At 38.3% G+C, this 24,093-nt stretch overlaps 1 protein-coding gene across 16 annotated transcripts in view; it reads right to left on the reverse strand.

Moving 5' to 3' along the window:
• The window catches only part of NETO1 (neuropilin and tolloid like 1), an 86,191-nt gene that overhangs the window by 59,749 nt on the left and 2,349 nt on the right, over window positions 1-24,093 (reverse strand). For 13 of the 16 annotated variants that reach the window (XR_013635326.1, XR_013635325.1, XR_013635327.1 and 10 more), the window contains exons 2-4: window positions 18,797-18,850; window positions 16,167-16,307; window positions 8,600-8,848 (exon numbers count right to left, since the gene is read on the reverse strand). Coding sequence is in view for 13 of the 16 variants with exons in the window: in XM_073331753.2 (XP_073187854.1) it covers window positions 8,600-8,848; window positions 16,167-16,307; window positions 18,797-18,850 (444 nt within the window). In the remaining 3 variants the exon portion in view is untranslated. The remainder of the gene's footprint in view (window positions 1-8,599; window positions 8,849-16,166; window positions 16,308-18,796; window positions 18,851-24,093) is intronic. The other 3 variants (XM_073331743.2, XM_073331747.2, XM_078851585.1) reach the window with 1 other exon arrangement.

Below are 24,093 nucleotides of genomic sequence, written 5' to 3' on the forward strand. Positions count from 1 at the left end.
ATTCATGTGATGCGGCACATACCTATTACTGCTTCCAAATTTAGTTTTGTTTCATATTGAAACAGAGAGCCCATTTTGAATATAGGTTTTTGCAAGGATCCCCAAAAGAGCTAAATCACATTGACAGTAACTGAGCCAACACAGGCAATTTAATGAATAAATTAGTGAGGACAATATTTTGATAAAAGGAGAAAGCTGAACAAAAATGCTCACTAGCAGTTATCTAAATATTGAAAATGTAAGCAAAGGGCAAGAGATGCCCTGGGATGAGTGCTCACATAACTATATGTAACCGTTTTCTTAAATCATGCACACTGTAGGGTCACGAAATCCCAGAGAAAGTGTATCAAAGTTTAGAAGACAAATCTGAATTTGACAAACACTATTAATTGATTATTACAATAAATTAATGGGCATTTCAACACTATCAAACAACTAGGGTGGCAATTGCCTTTATAAAAGTCACTATGAACAGGATGTAGAAAGTCAGAAATTTTGACTGCTGGTAAAAGACTCCAATTGTCAGGGGTGGAGTTTTAGAAATTTTCTAAGTCTCACCACAGTTTGCACACATCACGTCCTTCTCAAAATAACGACAGAGTAATCGGAACCAGAATAGCTATTCAAAGTGAAACATTTGTCAAAGAAAGCTAATCATGTCAATAAGGAGCCATAGCTATCCCTGTTGGATCTTAAAAATTATCATAGTTTCAAGGTAACTACACCTGTATTTCCCTCTTCATGTTCCACCAAGGGCACCCACTTTAGGCTCCTTGGACAGAGACACACACGTCTCACTCCCTCCTGACTGGGGACTTTAAGGTTGCACAGCTCCCCGCCTTACACTCTGATACCTCAGCAAGCCAGATTGCCAAAAAAAAAAAAAAAAGGCCAGCACCTGTGCTTTGCTTTCTCTTTGAGGGCTAAGACCAGTTATAAGTTACCACACAGCTCTTTCTAATGAAGAACAGTAATTCCTAAGACAAAGAATTACAGAGAAAACAATAAAATCCCTACATGCATTCTAAAAAGCTCACTAGAGGTCACCTTAACTCCAACCTGGTAGGTTTTAGTCCTCCATAACCGTGTTTTCAGTGCTTACAAGTTCATCCCTCTTAAATCCAGAACCAGAACTTAGAGTGGGCAGATCAGTCATTTCTTTATACTGCTTGGGACTTTGATCTTAGCCTTCTGTAACAGGTAATCAACAGACAATGACTCTCTCTTCTGGGCATGGTTTCAAAAGGCTGGGTACTTGCATAACCGCAGTTGGGGAAGTTGCATGAACCTCTCCCTTGGGATTCCCCAGAAAAATCCACTTAACACTTATTGTTCCAAAAGTTCATACTTGTCCGGCACATTTTCTGTGTAGTCTTTTGAACTCCCAGGTCCCACATCTATCATATCTCCCACCTTGAAGGGTTACATACAATCCTGACACAATAACACCTAAACTTAATTCAAAAAGATCTTTGTAGCATATTGCAGGAGATTATGAGTCTGTCACATACATCAACAGAAGAACAGATGATAATGGAAACATGAACAAAGTCTTTATGTCCCACAAGACCTCAGCTATTCAGACCTAAGCAAATACCGGATTTACAAATATAACTGGAAGAAAGGCAAGGAGATTAAAAAAAAAATTCTTTGGCAGGCATATAAAACCACTGTCTTCTAAATGGACAGCCTGACAACCAGTCCATAAGAAAATTGAGGGCAACAGTTTAAAACGAGCAAGAGATATCACCCTCCTCTGCTCCTGCAGAAGGGCCACAATCATATGCGTAGAAAATAGACTGTCAGAAGTACAAGGGCAATTGTCAAGCCTTACTTGGAGCCTTTGCAGCATCTGAGATATCTGTTGATACAGGACATCATAGTGAAAATTGAACTTCTTAAAGAAGAGATAAGTGGGGGAGGGAAAAAGAACTGCCTGAGTTCCAGGAGAATCATTGCAGACATCCACATCACCAAGTGCAGAATTACCATAGACCACAGCAGTGCCAGGATGAAACAACAACATAATCATCCTGGAATAGTGCTGGTAAGGGCTATTAGAAAAAAGAAAAACTTGCCAGACATGGGAGTGATGTGAACTGTAACCGACTAAGCGACTTTGAAAAGTATTCAGAGTCTATTATACCAAATATACGGTTAAAAGTATTGTCTTAAAAGAAATATAGTAACTTTTAAAAAAGGGGAAGGGGAGATGTCAGGAATGAAAATAGCTAGTTACTACAGTGAGAGTGACTATACTAATACACATTTTAAGCCTCGGAAAATACTCATTAAGAACTAGGTGTTTTCAGAAGCCTGAAAAAACAGACTGCCCAGGCTTCCCATACAGTTAATGCTAAACCATTCTTAATCACTTAGAAAACATTAGTGGCAAAATGAGAGTCAATGAGAAGGCACAGCACAGGAGAGACATGGTTTTAAAACAGAAATGGCCAACCCACAACATTAAGCTCTGTCTCCAGATTTACAAATTTACCACAAGCTCCTGAGCGGTTCAAATCTGGGGTTTAGCTTCAGGCCCACCTCTAGTTTGAAACTGTACTTAGCTAGTATGCACTTTACTGACATTCATGCAGCAGGATGAAAGTGCTGACTCTTCCCCTCCCTGTATCTCCTTCCCCCCGCCAAAAAAAAAAAAAAAAAAATAGGGAAGCAGTTATTATGTGGTGGATATTTTGAAACAGTGACAGAACACTGCTGTGCCCACACAGCTCATTCTATAAATTGGATGTTTTTAAACATGACACCAGATGTTTTTTCAGATGTATTTCTGAGTTCATGCAAGAGTTATTCTCTTTTGAAGTGTCAGACTGCTGATCTGAGGAACGGGGATACTATTCCTTTCTAAGTAACACCTAGCAACATGGTAGTATGGTTTCATATATTCGGCCAAACTCTACTCTATTTCCTAACTCTGGGAAAAGTTGGGTATCATACGAATCTTAACAGAAAAATGGCCCATCTAATCCACTGTCCTGTCTTCCAACAGGGCAGATGCCAGATGTTTCAGAGGCAATGATCAGAACAAGGTGATTACTGAGTGATCCATCCCTTCCTGTCCAGTCCCAGTATTCAGGACTCAAAGGCTTAGAGGCATCCAGAGCATAAGGTTACACCCCTGACTGTCTTGGCTAATAGCCATTGATAGCCCTATCCCCCGTGAACTAATAGAATTCATTTTTGAACCCAGTTATACTTGTTGCCTTTCTCTGTACCTTTTCCAATTCTAATATAGCCTTTTTCAGATAGAGCGACCAGAACTGCACACAGTGTTCAAGGTGTGGGTGTACCATGCATTTATTTAGAGGCATTATGGTATTTTCTGTCTTATTTTCTGTCTATCCTTTTCCTATTTGTTCCTTACTTTGTTAGCTTTTTTGACTGCCACTGCACACTGAGTGGATATTTTAAGAAAACTATCAATGATGATGCAAGAATCCTGCCCCTGCTTCACCCAAGGGTGAAATTCTACTGAAGATTGAGTTTTGGCATTGACTTAAATGAGACCAGGATTTCACCCAAGGTACAGAGTGAGGTCTGGTGTCTAAGACTACTTCGCTGTAACTTGACATTTGCTGTAGCTTCTCTTAGCACTGGAGTCACCGCCACAACGTATTTAGCCTTGGCCAAGAGAACAGTGTGAGAACTATAATTCCATACTGGGGGTGGGGAGGGGGGGCATTGGGGCAAGAAACTGAGATGTTGGAAGGTTAGGTTGGTGAAATTAACTATATTATAGTGTCAGGAAGGCTGCAGATCTCACAGAGGCTTTGTCTATACTAGGAAATTGCATTGTGTTATAACAGGTGCTAGCTAACTAATTGTTCATTGTAGACAACAATAGTCAGTTAACGTCATGCTATTAATGTGTCTTAATGTAATAAGTTTTCTAAACAAGACGAGCCCAAAGAGGTGCATGTGTGCACACCTGGAATGCAGCCACAGCAGCTCCAAGGTCAGGATGGAGAATGGGCCTGTGTGGTGCAGCTGAACACAGAGGGCGGATGAGAGAGAATTTCAGAAAAGGTTTCAGAGTAACAGCCTTAGAGTAACAGGTTTAGAGACTGGGAGTGGCTTAGTCATTACGCAAGGTAACCTATTTCCCCTTGTTTTTTCCTACCCCCCGCCCCCCCTCAGACGTTCTTGTTAAACCCTGGATTTGTGCTGGAAATGGCCCACCTTATCATACACATTGTAAGGAGAGTGATCACTTTAGATAAGCTATTACCAGCAGGAGAGCGGGGTGGGGGGAGGTATTTTTTCATTCTTTGTGTGTATAAAAAGATCTTCTACACTTTCCACAGTATGCATCCGATGAAGTGGGCTGTAGCTCACGAAAGCTTATGCTCAAATAAATTGGTTAGTCTCTAAGGTGCCACAAGTACTCCTTTTCTTTTTGCGAATTTCAGAAAAGTATACTACAGGGAAGGAGGAAAAGGCTCTGATAGTACAAGGGGAGCCATAGATGGGAGGAGTCAGTGATTCTCTGACCATGTTAAAATACCACCCTTTAAGAAATCAGCGGGTAGTCTGTACAGGGTGATCCTCCCTGGCATACGCACAAGTTGAGACACCAAAAACATATGCACAAGTTGAGACACCTTTCCAGCCAACATGGTTTAAGATCAAAATGTGCTAGACAACAGCAGCTTCAAAATGCTCAGGGCTCTAAAAATGGAGTACATTTATTATTCTGTTTTCATGAAAATTTTGCAAACAAAAAAACATTTTAAAGAGTAAAAACACTGGTTTGTGGATTAGGAAGAACTCCACAGATTCACAGAGCTCCATGTAGGCCTCAACTAAAGCAGCTAGAGAATTAAAAAATAAAATTGAAAGGGTGGTCAATGGGTACATTTATTTAAAAAAAATATACCTTACACATCTCAGAATGCTTCAACGTTTGTATAATCATCTTGCATTCTCAAGTATTTAGTCATAAAACATTTAACAAAAAATCGGTGTAACTATTTTTTTCAGCCCAAATAGCTGAAATTTCAAAAGTAAAAAACAAAGAAATAAACTAGGCATGTGTACATATGACTTCATGAATCCACATTTTGCTTTACTACTATTTTTTAGAAAAGATTTATTTGCAAAGTTCAGTCATTTGAAATAGTTCTCCCAGTTATTAGTGAGAAAGAGATAGGTACGTTTGTGTGTACCCAATCATATTTGTAGTGTGTTTGTTTCTGAGTTTATTCATTCTGAAAGTTTTACATTATACTTGTAATTTCAGAGTATAAATTAGAAGAAAATAGCTACAGTTCCATTTAAATAGTATGACAATGGTCTCATTTGTCATGAGATGCCAGAATACCCTGTCCCCACACAAAAACCACCCCACAACTGTTAATGAATAAAATCCACAAGAGACTTCTGAAGTTTGCACTGGAACCTTTACATTAAATAGATACAGCAGAGTCTGTGTGCAAAATTTTAGGTTTCCAAATACCTCCTGGGCAGCTCTCTCTCTTGAATCAAAGCAGTTGAAGACAGGAAAGGTCCAATACTTGCAAATTATTAAACTATCCCTCTGCCAGGATTGCTCTATACCATTTCCTTTCTAGTACTTCATCCAACCTAGATTTAAAATATCTCAACTAATGGGGCTTCTTAATTTCCCTAGGCTAATAGATTTTACCATTAGGAAGTTTGTTTGTCCTGATATTCAGCCTTATTTCTCTTTCCTTAGCTTCATCCCTTTTGGCCTAGTTATACACCCTTTAGACAACCTAAAGGATTCCTCTCCCTCCTCATACATACAACTTTCAAGTAATTATAAACGGTTGTGTTTTCTGTTGAGTCATTATTTAGCCAAGTTATACACATTCTTTCTTTCAATCTTTCTTTATAAATCAGTATCTCCATTATAATTACCTTTGTTTTAGTTCTCTAAATGCCCCTCAAATTTGTCTGCATTGTTTTGGTACTGAGATGCCCAGCACTGAATGCAGTATTCTAGAGGCAATCCAGACGCAAAGAGGCATTTTAGTCTCCCATTATCACGTGAAGCCTCTGCATTGAAAGCTCTGATTGTATCTATTGTATTTGCCACCAAACCATAATGCAAGTTCCAATCTAATTTTCTGTCCATTATAACCCCTACATCTCTTTATGTATCAATGTTTTCCAAGTGTCTCTCTGTTTAAATCTCTTTGTTTTCTGCTGATTTGTTCGCAAGCCTTGTTGTCAGTTTTCCCTTGATCCTTACTTTGTAAAAAAAAAAAAAAAAGTGAGTATCAGAGACAGTTATGGCCCAGGATGAGTATAATTTCAGTGACATTAAAGGGTCAGGTGTTCAATTTACAGAGGCACATGAGCCAGCCACTCCTCCCTTTGCTCCTCTTTAACACTCCCCTTGGGATTGTCAGTTTTATGGCCGGGCTGCCAATTGCCTCTCCCCACACCCCACCCACACATTTAGGCTACAGATCTTGAGAAATCCAGCCCTGATCCCGCACGCACACAAACATCAGAAGTGGGGAAGAGGAGAAATATCACCTTTCATGGAAGCCAGACCTTTGCAGAGTATTATCCCACCCTCATCACCTCTCCAAGTTGGTAATAGAGGACCTATGATCCTCATTCGTATGTCTCCTGTGTTCCTGATGAGCTTCTCTCTGCTTCCCCTCCTCAATTCCAGTCCTCCAGCTAACAACATGAGGAAGACCTGATTTTATATAATCATCCACAGATGTAGCTTTGCCTTTATCTAGGGAGACAGGAGTGGGAACCCCTACATCCCACTCTTTTTAAAGTTATAACTGGCTATGGATCTAACTATCACTGACCTTCACAATACACAAATCAAAGGTAAGGAAGACAACACTACTCTGAATTGTGTCTGGGTGAATTATACTTTTATTTATGGCCTGTATTCCTAGACTCACTTATTTTTTTCCAAGTCCTCATATAGGATGCTTTCAAAAAAGAGCTATTCCACCTGAAGTCTGGAGTAATTTATGCTGCTACAGCAATTTACTGGCATTGATCTTGAGTCAGAAAAAAACTCACATCAGCGGAAGAGGAATGAGGAATAGAACATGGTAGCAGAAATTGTTTTTTTCAGTTGGGAAGTTTTTAGATGGAATAAAGTTGTGGATTGTGCTAACACCGTCCATTTCGACCAAAGCACCATAGCTCCTTTGAAATATGAGGGATATGGAGATCTAGAATTAAGTACTTTTTCTGAGGCAGGGAGGTGAGGGAATATGGTGAAGCCCACGGAGCCTCTGTTACTGACAGATCACAGCTAATCCAATTTTTAAGAGGTAAGCACATGTGGCTCTTCAATAAAATTTCACCCAAGGAATATTGTTCTGTCCATTCACAATTGTTTATAGAAAAACAAAGTGTGTATATATATGCCCACCAGCTTACTGAAGAATTTCCCACAGACATCAATAAGAAGTTCTGCTATTGTATATGTGAAATGCATGTCCGACCTATAGGTACACTTTCCCCTTCAAGAGACAATATCCTTCAGCTTAATATCTAGTTGAAACCCAATTGTTAATTTTATGTTGTCTCTTGTACTTGTTTCAGATAAATAAAGCTGTGTAGAGCCCTTTGAGGTTAATTCCTGCTTGCTTTAGTTACACACAGGTAGTCCTATTAACTTCTGTGGTACCACTGGAATAAGGAAGCAAGCAGGATTTGTGTCTGACTGATTTTTGCTCATGTTCTAAAAGAACATTACTGTACCCAATACAAGTTAACTGAAACATTGGTTACGTAATTGACAAAATTACATAAATAATTACAAGTACAACCCCTCTGAGCAAGCTGTATTAAAACATGAGTCATTGCTCCGTATGTCAGAGACCCTATAGAATGCCATGAAATCCTCAAGACTGCAGCGTAGTGTTACTGAAGCCAAAAATAAAATAAATAATTTGTTTATTGTAATGATCTGAGGAAACATTTAGCTGGAAGTATGACTAGAAATTTTGATTTTACTCTAATAAATTAAACAGACAAATTGATAAAGAAAGTGTAATTGTACAACTGCAAATGAGATTTGGAAACATCTTTCACTGGAACACTCAGCTGAACACATTATTCTTTGGATCTCAAGCTTCCTTTTGGAATACATGCAGCAGTTTGCCAGTTATCTCCCCTAATTAGCACAGGTATAGGATAATCCCTCTCTAATAGAGCAAAGCGAAAAAGCAGTGATGTAATTTTCTTAGAATTCCTTTTTTTAATTATTATTAAAATACTTTTTATTGCTGATCACTTTGAAGGAAAAACTACACAGCGTAACAATCAAATATAAACCATATACTTCCTGATAAAGGATTTTAAATGATTTCCTAGAATAGAACTCTGTTGAAAACAATGTGTTTTTACAATTACACAAGTCCCTCTGCTCGATATGTGAAAAAAGCTGGATGTGTTGTGCAAAATGGATAAACAAACTGGGCATCAGGAGCTTAAATTAAAAAATATATTTTCTTTGAAATTAAAATATATTCCCATTAAAAATATTGAAGTGCTGCACAATTCTACATTACTACCAAAGCAAGCTGTAAAAATCAAACCTTTTGCCAAAAGTGTAACACTTTGTACTCACCAGGTGTGAAATTATATCGAGCAGAAAAACCCATAGATTCCAGCTCACCATCAGCAAAAAATTTAATCCACAGGAATCTGCCACTAGATTTTATCATAGGTGGATTTTGCTGTCCACAGAAACGTCCAATGATTGGGGAAAAGCCAAAAGGTCCATCTCGCACTTCAATGTGATCAAATTTACACTCCCAAGAAGGCTCTACAGAATATTTTTCATCGAAGTGTAGCTCAATACATTGTCTAGGGGCAGCTAGAGGGGGAAAGAAAACAAAATGTGTGCAGTTAAAAACTTGCTAATTTTTTTACTTTCAGAATTTTGATAAATGTATACATTCTAGTTTCTCGATACACTATTACCTTTTTTTCTTAATCAATGGTTCTGGTCAGTATCTGAAAATTATGACATCTTCAGTAGCCTAACTAAATTTCACTACATTAACGTACATACCTATTCTTACCCTATGAAAAAGCATTTCCAACACTATTTCTTAAGTAAGCTAAGAAAACCATCTATGTCAAAAAGCAAAATATGATTTGGCAATAGTTGGTTCACAGAGAAGTTCTGAAGGAATCCAATTAATGGGTGAAAATCTCTCCTCAGACATCTTAAGGAAGATGTACTTTTCTTCAGTGCTTATGAAGATGAGGAATTCCTTCTTCAGAACTAGAGTATGACACTAAGGACAAATTCTGTCTCCAGATGCACTGAAGTCAATGAGAGACCTGTGTATAAATCCTACAACAAAATTTGGCCTTAAATGATTTTACCATCTTACTGGAAACATAATATTAAATACGGGAAACATCATTTATGAAACCACCCAAAGAACAAGTAAAACTAATTTCCTTAATTAAAGAACAAACAATATGCTACTGGAAACCTTGAAGATACTTTAAAATGATCACTTAATCAAAGATTTGACTATTAAAGAGATACTAAATTCAGAGATTTTTATGGCCGGTGGGGATCCTGTATAACAAAGACAAGAGAATTTCACCCAGTAATTTGCACATAAAGTCCAATAGATTGTGGTTGAACTACATCATTTTCTTAATCGTCAGTGCCACTGAAGACAAGGATCTGGCTCTGGGTGGGCCCTCCACTTTTGCTTCTGGGAGCATGACATTAATTTCATGTATTGTTTGTTTTTAATTAAACTGCCTGTGTTAGAAAACCCTATCTCTCCATCACACCAATACATCCTATGAGAAATCTTGCCAGTGATGATTCATAGTCAAACAAATGCTTGACCAAACGTTGCTTGATTTCCACGGATTATTAAATGTATTGTGAGAAACACTGCAAAGAGGATTCTGATTTACACTAAGACCTTTTTATACCACTTTGTCATTGATAAGTAAATTACACTGCAAGAGTGGCGTAAAAGGTAAGTGAGAATCAGACCTGAAGTCCTGACTCCGTTAAAACTCCCATTGGCATCTGCTGAATAAGGAGTGCAAAATTTAGTTCATTCTGTACAACAGCATTCTGAACCTTATATCAATATTGGTTTTAGGATTTCAATATTGCTACTGTTTATTTTCCTTTCCTTATATTTATTTTTAAACTGAGTTGAGAGTGTTTTGCCTATGTGAGTATGTAGCTCTGAGTAGAGGTTGTGCAGGGCCCCATTGCCTCCTGGGGTGTTCAGGGCGGGATTGTGCTTGTCCTGAGTTCTCCTGTGTACAGAACATGCACCGGCTGCTCTAAGGCTGTAATGTCTACTACTCCTATTATGCCTAGCCTACTAGACAGCCCAGTACAGAGAAGAACAGAGCTTTCAGCCTCACCCTCTCTGTTTGGGATGCAGCACTTTGTGCTCCCCCAACTGTAAGGACTGTGATTATCCCTAATCCTTGCAGAGGGTATCCCAAGATAGGAAGGGGTCCCAGGCCTTACCCCATTCTCCTATCCAGACGCACAAAGGCCAAGAACAATTTGGCCCCTAAACTGCATTGCATTTTTGAATACTGTGTTTACACTTAAAGATCAAAGTTTCAAGCTGACTACATCTCATCTGAGCAACAAAGTGATCCAAATGTTCCTGAAAATATCTATGGATGATTGAAAAAGCCACAGCTCAAATCCTCGCTTCTGGTTAAATACTGAATACACAAGAGTATGATTTCTACCAAACCTCCTCTTTGCTTACAACAAGCAATTTTCTATGAGGCCCTTCCTGTGCCCTAGCTTACTGCACAGCAACACAGTAATGCTCTCAAGCAGGCCTACCACAACTATTAGATTATACTTTCCTTCACAGTGTACAGGAAAATGTACTCATTACTGGGAGGGTCAATCCTGAAATCCTCACTCATGTGTAAAGTCCACTGATGGCCACAGGAATTTGGCCTATAGTTACAGTTTAGGCAAAGGATGTGGGTAAACACATTGCTGGTGCCTCATCAAATCTTAAAAATCTTCTTTATTAAGCTTCTAATTATTTTTCTTCTGAGACTTTAATACCATGGAAAGACTGCTTAATGCTTGAATGTCTTGTCACCTTTTTAATTTAATTAGCTTCCACAAGTGCTGTCTTTAGATTTTACATTTGCTGGGGAAAAAAAGATATTGGTTGCTAACTAGTTCTAACAGTTGCAGCAAAACTCACACAATTAAGGTTTTAATTCTGAGCAGCCTATAAGTCTGTGTAACTAACAGCTAAAGTTAAGGAAAAAAAATTCTGTTTCATTTAGCAGATTGTTTGGAAATGAGATAATGATCTAAACATCTACCTCTCAGAAATGTGAGTTGCTGCAGGACTAATGGATTTGCTTAAATCCTTGGTATCTCCAGTTGTTCAGATCCTTTTACTTGTTTTGGATAATAAATTATAAAAACATGAAACTCCATGAAATATACTATGTAAATCCACTTATATTGTTACTCAAACGGACAGTTTTTTTTAATATAGTGAAATATGACAGCCCTACAAGATTTATATACAGAAAAAGAGTATACAAGAAACTTAATGATCATTGGGAAAACATGGATGGCCTTCAAGAGATCTACCGTTCATTTTGTATTGATTATAAAGGAAACAGGCAGGCAATATTAACACCCAAAAATATATAAATTGGAAGATTTAATAGACAACTCTTCTCAAGTTCATAAAAATGATCCCAGGCACTCCCTCCTTATATTTATAAATATGCATTTAATTGGAGAATAATTATTGAATTGATCTAAATATGCAAGTAACAAGATTCTACACATCTAGCACAAAAGTTGAAATATATTTTATAATGTTTGGCTGTGTCATTCTCAGAATATATTTAAACACAAGTAAAAGCCTTAGCTCTTGAAGGTGCTCCAGGTGCACAATTCCTGTTGAAATCAACAGGACAAATTCATTGCTGGCAAAAGCAAGTGCAGTTACTGGAGTTAACCCTGAATATGCCAGCGGTGAATTTTGTCCAGCAGAAGTTGTGCATGTGTGACGCACATGCAGGATCTGTCCCAATATTAAATTAAAAAGCACACAACTTTCTTTGCCCACTAAAAAAGGCAAGACCACACCCATATTAACAGATTTTATGGCCAAATGGGACTGGTCTGATCTTCTAGTCAGATTTCCATAACACAGGTCATAGAACCTCATGCTGGAATTCCTGCATCGAGCCCATAATTTCTAGTTGATCTAGAACATATCTTTTAGAAAACATCCAATCTTGATTTAAAGATTTCTAGCAATGGAGAAACCGCCACATCCCTAGTTGTTCCAATGGTTAATTATCCTGACTGTTAGAATAATTACATCTTATTTCTAGTCTGAATTTGTGTAGCTTCAGCTTCTGGCTGTTGGCTCTTGTTACATCTTTGAAGGCTAGATTAAAGAATCATCTGCTAACAGAATCCCCTCCCTCCCCCCATTTAGGTACTTTAGACAATGATCATAGCACCTATTGTGGACACCTATTCTTTATTAAAGCAATTTTAAAATGCTAAAAGAGTGGTATACATTTAACATGAGCTACAATATTTTGAAACTATTTTATAGCAAAATAAATTACTATTTCAGTACGACAGGACAAATTCTGAAGCTCTTACTCAGTCCCATTAAAGTCAGTGGAAATTTTGCCTCAGTAGGGACTTCAGGATTTCTGCTATTATTGTTTTTATTGCCCTATTGTGTGTTTTGATTATATTATATTGGAACTGAAAGAATACTTTTAAATATATTATTCTGTGAAACTCATTGTCACAGATTACATACAATAGGATAACAATGTATAAGGCATATAAAGGCTTTGAATACAAAGGCGTAAACCATATACAGAGATAGAAATTAGCTTGAAACTTCCCCCATGTGCACCTTATTCCTTGCTGTTCATGATAGGGATTCTAGCACTGGTGTCTGAAGTTTCTGGTAGTTGCTGCTGTTGAAGACAAGATACCAAATTTGATGGATCAGTGGTCTGATCTAGTATGGGAATTCTACGTTACTATGTCCTATTTGTTAAGTTTGAGAGAGACTTCCACAGAATAACAGGTTTCAGAGTAGTAGCCGTGTTAGTCTGTATCCACAAAAAGAAAAGGAGTACTTGTGGCACTTTAGAGACTAACAAATTTATTTGAGCATAAGCTTTCGTGAGGTTCACTGTAGCTCACGAAAACTTATGCTCAAATAAATTTGTTAGTCTCTAAGGTGCCGCAAGTACTCCTTTTCTTTTTCCACAGAATAGACAGTCACATCTTTATGATGTGGGTTAAATGGCATTATCAAATTTACCAGTCATTCATCCTTCATTTAAAATACACACATACCGCTTATTCGCAGTGTTTTTGTAACCATGCTGGTCCCAGGATATTAGAGACAAAATTAAAAGATATTACCTTGTCCACCTTGTCTCTAATATGTACTGTATGTAACTTTAACTGTTCTTATCCATATCAGTGTCTAATCTTTTTTTGAAAACCCTCAACCTCAATATCTTGTGACAATGAGTTCCACAGAGTAATATGATACTTAAAAGTATTCTTTCAATTTCTTTGACTGTCATACTTATGTCTTGTAAAAAAAGGAACACTCAATTTATTTTTTCTGTGCCTTTATTTTAGAGAGCTCTATCCTGTCCCCATTTATTTGTTTCTTCTGTAAGCAATTACAATTTTTTCAGTTTCTCTTATTTTGAAACTTTACCACACCTCTATTCATTGTGGTGCCCACCAGTTGACCTGTTCTTGTCCTGCCTCTTTCTTTATTTTTAAGACTGAGAGAGAGAGAGAGAGAGAGAGAGAGAGAGACCAGGACTGACCACAGCATTGAAGGGGAGTGCTTACAATCATATTCCATAATGTCATCATAAGGCTTCAGCAATTTTTTTTAATCTCATTCCATGTACATCCTAATATTCAAGTTTTTAAATAAAAACCAGCAGTTGCTCATTAAGCAGAGAACTTAAGTGTGCTGTATACAAGAACACCTAGGTTTGTGTTTTGTTTTGTTAGTTAGCTACCACTAATTTATAACACAGTAATGTGTAGGAGTTCAAATTATTCCTTACAATGCAATGTACAGTGTATCTGTCAACATAGAATTTCATCTGCATCTTGCAACCTATTTGCCTATCTTAGTTATATGTTTCTCAAATTCCACACATATTTCTGCAATTTTGACTGTCCTAAATCATTTTACGTAAACTGAATATTTTGTCACAGTACTGTCCACTCCCATTTTTCAGATCATTCATGAATATATTCAAACAACAATAGCCGATCCTTTGGGTACCCCATTGTTCAGAGAAAAAAAAATGGTCTTGTGGTAAGGCACCAGACTAGAGCTTTGTTCTCATCTCTTCCACAAGCTTCCTCTGTAACTCTGAGAAATATCACTGTGCCTCCATTCATCTCCTGTCCAATGGGGATAAGAAACCTCAAAAGGATGTTGTGAGGATACATTCATTAATGTGTGCAAGAAGCTCAGATTCTAGGAGCATAAGTATCACAGTAACGGAAATAAGTTAAATAACCTTTTCATGTTCAAAACTGACCTACGCTTGTGTTTTTCTATTAGCCAATTTCTAATCCCTGACAGAATTTAACCTATTACCTCATGACTGCTTAGTTTCCTTAACAGATTCTTGAGAAGGAAGAATTCTAGTTGACTGGAGAAGCCCGGTTTTCCTTTATAGAAGTCGTGCTTGTTTGTCCCCATATCATATTCATCTTGCCATTTTATAATTCTCTCTATTTCTTGTTTTAATCAATTTCCCTGGTAAAGTAAAGCTCAGTAGTCTGGAGCTCCCAATACCCTCTCTACCACATGGTTTAAGAAGAGTTCTATGAAAACTCAAAAGCTTGTCTCTTACATCAACAGGAGTTGGGCCAATAAAAGATATTACCTCTCGCACCTTGTCTCACCTATTTTTCCAATATAAAAAGATTGATACAACATTTGCTGCCCTTCAGTCTCCTGGTATGGTAACAGATTTTTATAAGATAGCATACTGTTAGCAACTCTGGGCCAAATTTTTGAAAGTATTTAGGTGCCTAAATCTGCAGACAGGTGCTTAACCCCATTGAAATCAACGGTATCCTAGGTGGTTTTGAAAATCTCACTAGACACCTATCTGGCCCTCAGTTACTTCATTCTTATCTAGATAGCCATAGAACCATTATCACTGGAGCAGCTTGATTGCCTTCCCAACTCTTACATGAATTGCATCTGGTCCTTATGACTTGTTAGTTTGTTCCTACACCCACCTTTTTTGACACTGTAAACTCTGACAGTACCTCAATCTTTATTACCTTCCCCAGACCTCATCTTTTCAAGCATCTCCTCAATGTTCATCAATCTGTGCTGCAAAGGAAAGAAATCGTGTAGCTTGTGTGTAATGTCCTTAATTGCTTTCTTTGAAGCTTCCTGCTTCTACTGTATTTACATAATTTCTTAGTTGTTTTGATACTTTTGGCTCTTCATTCTTCTAAATCCCATTTTACCTGCCATAAGGTATAGTCCTTTTTATTGGAATCACTTTACTTTTATTATTAATTCTTTTTTAATTACAGACTCTTGTTTGGGTTGAATAAGCTCCATTCACACACACACTTTTTTGTTCAGCTGCACTGGGTTGGTTTTGAATCTTGCCCTCTTGCTTCCCTTTTTATGCATACCTTCTAGGATTCAGTTATAGTATGTTTAAGAAGCTTCCATGATGCTTTTTTATTCTAGGGTTTTTTACTTGTTCTCTTTTTTTAAAAAAATCCTTTAAAAAGTTTAATGTTATGGTACCAATTTTAGATACAGTCAGTCCCCAAGTGAGTTTACATAATTACATTGTAGTCGTTATTCGCTAGTGAGTTATCCATAGATAACTGTGTGTTGCTTCAGAATTAGTCAAGACTCCACTTGTGTGCACTACAAGTACCTTTCCCACAAAGCAATCATTTAAGATGTCAAGAAATTGCTTCTCTAAATCCTGTCTCCCATTTGACCAAACTATCAGACATATTTTCCAATATTTGAATCACCATACACAAATTCCCAGGACACATATGAGATGAAAGACATTATTTGTGAGAAACCCAGTTAATCTCAGAAGAATGGGAGTCACTGGCTGGTCACCTTCTATAATGTAGATGCACTCTCTGTCAGGAGGATACTTGTTGGGGTAATTGGGAGAAGTGAAGATGCCTCCTTCTGCATATTTTGTCCAAGTTCCACACTGTACTGGTTTCTGCCCTTCTGAAGTGGTTTGCTTTTCTGCTTAAAACAGGGGGAGGGGGGAAAATCACATCACACAAAATATTTAGTACACGTAACTATTTAAGATAATAAGTCCCTATTAAGGGTCTAAACCTATTTACATTGAAGCCAATGGGAGTTTTAGCATTGACTTCAATGGGAACAGGGTTGGGTTCCAGGGCCTGAATAGATAGTCTTTTTAAATGTCAAACGATTAAAAAAATTAATCATGATTAATTGCATTGTCAAACCTATGAGAATACTATTTATATAAATATTTTGGATATTTTCCACATTTTCAAACATTGATTTCAGTTAGAGCACATAATACAAAGTGTACCATGATTACTTTATATTTATTTTTATTATAAATATTTGCACTGTAAAAATAAAATCATATTTTTCAATTCACCTAATACAAGTATTGTAGTGCAATCTCTTTATCATGAAAGTTGAACTTACTAATGTAGAATTACGTACAAAAAATAACTGCATTCAAAAAATAAAACTATGTAAAACTTTAGAGCCAACAAGTCCAGTCAGTCCTACTTCTGGTTCAGCCAATCACTCAGACAAACAAGTTTGGTTACATTTGCAGAAGATAATGCTACCCGCTTCTTGTTTACACTTTCTCATGAAAATGAGAAGAGGTTTTCGGGTGGCACTGTTGTAGCCGGTGTCACAAGATATTTACATGCCATATGCACTAAAGATTCATATGTTCCTTCATACTTCAACCACCAGTCCAGAGGACATGCGTCCATGCTGAGGATGGGTTCTGCTCGATAACTATCCAAAGCAGTGCAGACAAACACATGTTCATTTACATCTTCTCAGTCAGATGCCACCAGCAGCAGGTTGATTTTCTTTTTTGGTGGTTCAGCTTCTGTAGTTTCTGAAACCGAGTTGTTGCTCTTTTAAGACTTCCGAAAGCATGCTCCACACCCTGTCCTGATCAGATTTTGGAAAGCACTTCAGATTCTTAGCTACAGCACTTGACCTATCTTTAGAAATCTCACACTGGTACCTTCTTTGCGTTTTGTCAAATCTGCAGTGAAAATGTTCTTAAAATGAAGATGTGCTGAGTCATCATCTGAGGCTGCTATAACATGAAATATATGGCAGGATGCAGGTAAAACATAGAGCAGTAGGCATACAATTCTCCCCCAAAGAGTTCAGTCACAAATTTTATTTACACATTTTTTTTAAAACGAGCGCTATCAGCATGGAAGCATGTCCTCTGGAATGGTGGCTAAAGCATGAAGAGGCATACAAATGTTTAGCGTATCTGGCATGTAAATACCTTGCTATGTATGCTACAAAAGTGCCATGTGAACATCTGTTCTCACTTTCAAGTGAGATTGTAAACAAGAGGCAGGCAGAATTATCTCCTGCAAAAGTAAACAAACTTGCTTGTCTGAGCAATTGGCTGAACAAGTAGGACTGAGTGGACTTGTAGGCTCTAAAGCTTTACTGTGTTTTGGTTTTGAGTGCAGTAACCAAATTTTTTTAAAAAAAATCTACATTTATAAATTACACTTTCACGATACAGAGATTGCACTACAGTATTTCTGTGAGGTGAATTGAAAAATGCTATTTCTTTTGTTTATCATTTTTACAGTGCAAGTATTTGTAATGAACATAATATAAAGTGGCACCTTAAAAACTAACAGATTTATTTGGGCATAAGCTTCCCTGGGTATAAAACCCACTTCTTCCGAAGCATGGAGTGAAAATTACAGATACAGGCATAAATGTACTGGCACAAGAAGAGAAGGGAGTTACCTTACAAGTGAAGAACCAGTGTTGACAAGGCCAATTCAGTCAGGATGGAGGTGGTCCACTCCCAATAATTGATGAGGAGGTGTCAATAGCAAGAGAGGGAAAATTGCTTTTGTAGTGAGCCAGCCACTCACAGTCCCTATTCAAGCCCAAATTAAAGGTGTTAAGTTTGCAAATGAATTGTAGCTCTGTAGTTTCTCTTTGAAGTCTGTTTTTTAAAGTTTTTTTGTTGAAGGATGGCTACTTTTAACTCTATTATTGAATGTCCAGGGAGACTGAAGTGTTGTCCTACTGACTTTTGTATGTTACCATTCCTGATGTCTGATTTGTGTCCATTTATTGGACTCTTCATTGTTTTTTGTGGCTACAAACTAACATGGATACCCCTCTGAGAGAGTACTGGTATACTTTGTATTCGATGTTGTAACTGAAATCAATATATTTGAAAATGTAGAAAAACAATTTTAATTGCTATTCATTTTTTTGAGTTAATCGCGTGAGTTAACTGTAATTAATCGACAACGCTAGTCCTTACTCAGAATAACCTCCCATTGCAAGATCAGGCACTGGATCATCTAATGCTATCTGCAAATTTATAAAATAAATTATATTTGAATTTTCATCAGTTCACTTTATTGATGCAAAAAATACATACGAGTACATTATGAAATATTTAAATATCTAAACAGGTGTCCAGAAATTGAGACTATACCCCATAAATAACATACCTGTTCCTTTTTTTGTTGCCCCAGACAGGTGTAGGATGATTAGACTTGCTACAACTGAAAGACAAAAATACATTAGGTACAACATGAGGTTAGTGTCCGCAATTAAAGCAACTGTAACAACCTATCTCAATATAATACAATTTAAAGATATCCACAGTACAACAACAGACTGTTTTGTGGTGGCATTATAACATTCTTTTAAAAATATGTCTATCTGCAACTGGGTTCACCCTCCTTCACTCCCCACCCCCCTTTTCAATATTAAAATAAGACACTGGGCTGCCAATATTTTTTTTTTTTGTATGTTCATGATTTGGCATCAATAAAAAGTCAAGTGACTGCTACAAACACAGTGAGCAGAAAGATTGCTATAAAGTGTTGGTGGCACAAGTCTTATTTCAAATCTGCTTTGTTGTGGCATAAAGACAGGTTTGGCCTTACGGTGGGCGATATGAGTGACTGCCCAGGGCACCATGGTCAAGAGGCAAGGAATGGTGCAGGCCTGGAGTGCGAGACCACGGAAGGGAGATCAAGGCAATGGAGAGGTAGCAGGGCCCGGGGACGCCAAAAGGCAAGGTCTCCCAGGGCACCATTTTCCCTAAGGCCAGCCATGCATAAAGAACTTTTTAAAACTAATGTGGTTGTGCAAGAAGGAGAAATCTTTTTTTTCACATCACGACCAAAAGCAACTGCAAAGTCCCACTTACAGGAACTGTTCTGTGGGGAGGGGTGGTAGATCTGGTTTATTTGAACTTTCTTACATGAGGCAATTGTTTCTTGCTGTGAGGAATTCACAACTTCTTTTGCAGATAAAATTAGCTGAATCTGGACCAAAATATCTGCACCCATAGCAGCGGATCAAATCTGGTGAGAACCAATGAAGTCTTTCTTTGCTTCAGTTCAAGCTGCTGATGCTTCCTGAGTTTCTGGAATTTGCAGCCTGAGAGTTAATTCCATGGCACTTTAGACTGGGGAAGACTAGTAAGGAGATACTGTGGCTATTATCAGAAACACTCTCTCTTTTCAGAAAAGCAAGGGGACAGTTTCTTTAAAGGTGGTTGTTAGACTTTTGCTCAAGACATCATCTCTTGATGTTGACAGTTTCTACAGTTATCACCTTGTCTTGGATCATGTGCAGGGGAATGTGACTCAACAAGAGAGTAGAGAACAGCTCCAGCAGTACCTGTTTTGATCAGGTCTTTTCCGCCCTAGTCCATTTGGTATTCATAGAATCATAGAAGATTAGTGTTGGAAGAGACCTCAGGAGGTCTTCTAGTCCAACCAGCTGCTCAAAGCTCAAACCCCAATTAAATCATCCCAGTCAGGGCTTTGTCAAGCCGGGCCTTAAAAACCTCTAAGGATGGAGATTCCACCACTTCCCTAGATAACCCATTCCAGTGCTTCCCCACCTTCCTAGTGAAATAGTTTTTCCTAATTTTCAACCTAGACCTCCCCCACTGCAACTTGAGACCATTCCTCCTTGTTCTGCCATCTGACACCACTGAACAGCCTCTTTGGAACCCCCCTTCAGATAGTTGAAGGCTGCTATCAAATCCTCCCTCACTGTTCTCTTCTACAGACTAAAAAGCCCAGTTCCCTCAGCCTCTCCTCATAAGTCATGTGCCCCATCCCCCTAATCATTTTTGTTGCCCTCTGCTGGACTCTCTCCAATTTGTCCACATCCTTTGTGTGTGGGGGGGAGGGGTGGGGGCGGCAAAACTGGATGCAATACTTCAGATACGGCCTCACCAGTGCTGAATAGAGGAGAATAATCACTTCCCTCAATCTGCTGGCAATGCTCCTACTAATGCAGCCCAATATGTCGTTAGCCTTCTTGTCTAACCGTAATCCCCAGGTCCTTTTCTGCAGAACTGCCACTTAGCTAGTCGGTCCCCAACCCGTAGCACTGGATGGGATTCTTCCATCCTAAGTGCAGGACTCTGCACTTGTCCTTGTTGAACATCATTAGATTTCTTTTAGCCCAATCTTTCACTTTGTGTAGGTCGCTCTGGACCCTGTCCCTACACTCCAGCGTATCTACCTCTCCCCGCAGCTTAGTGTCATCTGTGAACTTGCTGAGCGTACAATCCATCCCATCATCCAGATCATTAATGAAGATGTTGAACAAAATCAGCCCCAGGACAGACCCCTAGGGCTCTCCACTTGATAATGGCTGCCAATTAGATATCAAGCCATTGATCGCTACCCATTGATTCTGAAGATCTAGCAAGCTTTCTATCCACGTTATAGTCCATTCATCCATTCCATACTTCTTTAACTTACTGGCAAGAATACTGTGGGAGACTGTATCAAAAGCTTTGCTGAAGTCAAGATATATTACATCTACCGCTTTCCCCATATCCATAGAGCCAGTTATCTCATCCTAGAAGGCAATCAGGTTGTAAGGCATGACTTGCGCTTGGTGAATCCACGTTGACTATTCCCGATCACCTTCCTTTCCTCCAAGTGCTTCAAAATGGATTCCTTGAGGACCTTCTCCATGATTTTTCCAGGGACTGAGGTGAAGCCGACTGGTTTGTAGTTCCGCAGATTCTCCTTCTTCACTTTTTTTAGCCTGGGCATCATATAAAAAGACTGCACAGGTTCTTTTTCCAGTTATTAATCAGGATGGATACTCAATCTTGATTATTTTAGATCTACCAGCTGCCATTGATACTGCTGACCATGAGAATGTGCTGATATATTCATGGATCACAGCAAACCTAAATAGGGTTGCCTTTGAATAGTTTCCTTCCTTTTTGTCCTGATAGCACTGGGAAATTGCCATCTACATCAATAACTCTTTCATACAGAGTTCCACACTGTTCTCTGTTTTTTCACTTTTTGTACTCAATGTGTAAATGAAACCATTAGGACAGTTGGAGAGAAAATATAGTCTGTGGTGCTTTCAGTACCCTGATAACACCTGAATCTGTATTTCTAGGTCTTCCGACCCGAGCCTTGCAGAGGTTTGTGGCAAAGTTTAATCTCAAAGAAAGACTGAAGTGATGAAAAAACAATGCACTGGGAGCACATCCACCATTACTTTTCCAGTCCAGCTGTCTTGTTGGATCCCCAGCTGCTACTGGATATGCAAGTAGAAGTTGCAAATGGTGTAAAGCATTCTTAAATTTACACTTAGCAAGAAAATTGCAGCTTTTTTCAGATATGGATCTCTCCAGTCATCCATGGCCTTATTGCAACATGTTGTACATATTTGAACATGTAGTCTCATCTCAGAATCTGAAACTAGTGTGGAATGCAGCTGCTCATTCACTAAAGCTGTGTTCCATGCAGGAAGCACATTGCAATTGTGCCTATGATTTCCATTGGTTGCCAGCTAATTTATGGATAGTGTAAGATGCTGGTTTAGACTTACAATATGAAGCTAACTGCAGAGGCTCTCTTTCTATCCTCATGAATCCATGGCAATTTCAATCTGAGGTACTCAAGCTAGTAGCTCTATGGATAAAATGGGAGGAATCTGCTAGCAGGGCATTCATGTGAGGGGGCCCAACTCCTTAAAATTTCCCTCCCTCTATCTGCCAGAACCTAGATTTGGTGAACTCCAGATCACGCTACAGGGTGTTCCTGTTACCCCTGGCTTTCCTGGGGTGAAGACCAAGTATTACCTGACAGTGAGGGTTGAATGGCATGTGTGTAAATGTCTTTTTCTGCTGGGACAGTTTGTAAGTTATTTATTTATTACTGTTTTAATTCTAAGTGTATATATTCTGAGACTCTGGAGCTGTGCATTTTTTAAATGTGAATAACATAGCATTTCAAAGATCTGTGCTCTGCAAAGAGAATGGGAATCACTAATGAGTCAATGGAGAGGGATTATGATCTTCCACCCCAGCTCCCAATCTAGTAAACCTTTTAGCTCTCTCAGAAGACACTGATTATTAGATAATTAACAAATACCACCTTATCCTTATATAGCACCTTTCATTGGAGGCCCTCAACACACTTTTAAATATTAAAATCACCACTCTACAGATTTAGGAACTGTGGCACAGAGAAGCCAGGTGAAGGGTCCCAGCGACATTTCAGCAAAGATGAGAGGAGAATCCAGGTCACTTAAACCCAGCTTTCAGTTCTAACCACTAGAAACAATGTTTTTTTAATTAAATTACCTACATTGCTGCAAAATGGAGAGCTATGCTTACAACTTGGCATGATGGTATTGATCATAAACAGTAAAAAATAATCTTGGAATAAAATATAATAAAGAAACAAGAAAAGCTTAAGGAGACTCTGCTTAATCCTCATATACTGTATCCAACACAGCTGTACTGTTCAAGTGAAATACTTGTTCCCTTTACTTTTAATAGAGTAATTTGGATTGGGGGCTTTAAAGCATAAAAAATACTTATATTGCCACAATATCCCACTTCTTTCTTCAGTGCTTAAAGAATTATGGAAATTTACCCCTTAAATTTCAAGGCAAAGACTCGATAATATATTTCTGTCAAGCAGATAAATGTTAACCAGTGGAGAAATTTCTCAAGATGAATATGCTTATCTGCCAATGGGTTACATTTACTGGATTACAAACACAATATTTTGCATATTAAATCAACTGTAAAACCTGATGCCTTCCCCTTTTCCTCCCCTCTTACTACAGGACAAATACAATCTTTCCCATATTTAAAAAAAGCCAAAAGAAAAGTCTGATCCTGCTATCTTTACTCAGACAAAACTGCTAGTCAGGGAGCTTTGCTGAAAGGAAGACACCAATATCAGCAATCATGGAGGTTTAGAGATTTTTTTAAAGCAGGATCCCACCTAATTTCTTGTTGATCTCCCCAGTCCTCATCATCTAGCCGAATTGTAATTAGGCTTATTAGTGCTCCTCTGATTATGGACCTGTGCATATTTCTATTACACATCCATATTTGAAGAGTCTTATCATTTGGCCATAACAGTTGCTTAAGAATGTAACTTGACATGTAAGGTCTAACCCAGTAAAGAATTTTGAAAACAAGTTCTAAAAAATATTGCTATTTTACAAGCTAGCTGTATCTTTAAAGGATATTCTTTCAGAGTAGTTTAAACTACCAACCCTTCACACCTTCTCTTTTCTTGGGGAGGGGGTAGAAAATGACAATTTCCGGACCACCCATATTCATACCGTGCAATAGCCCCCATTGATATTTTCACACAAGAACTCGTGTTTCAAATGGCCTCGGTCCTGAGGCTTTTGTTTGTTTTACACACGTCAGGTTTAGCGAGTACATCTCCTGGCGCTCCTTACTATTCCTGTTTGGACAGGTGATTATTACGGAATGCGAACC

Source organism: Lepidochelys kempii, chromosome 2, assembly GCF_965140285.1.
Source record: "Lepidochelys kempii isolate rLepKem1 chromosome 2, rLepKem1.hap1, whole genome shotgun sequence".
In the NCBI taxonomy this organism is placed as follows: domain Eukaryota; kingdom Metazoa; phylum Chordata; order Testudines; family Cheloniidae; genus Lepidochelys; species Lepidochelys kempii.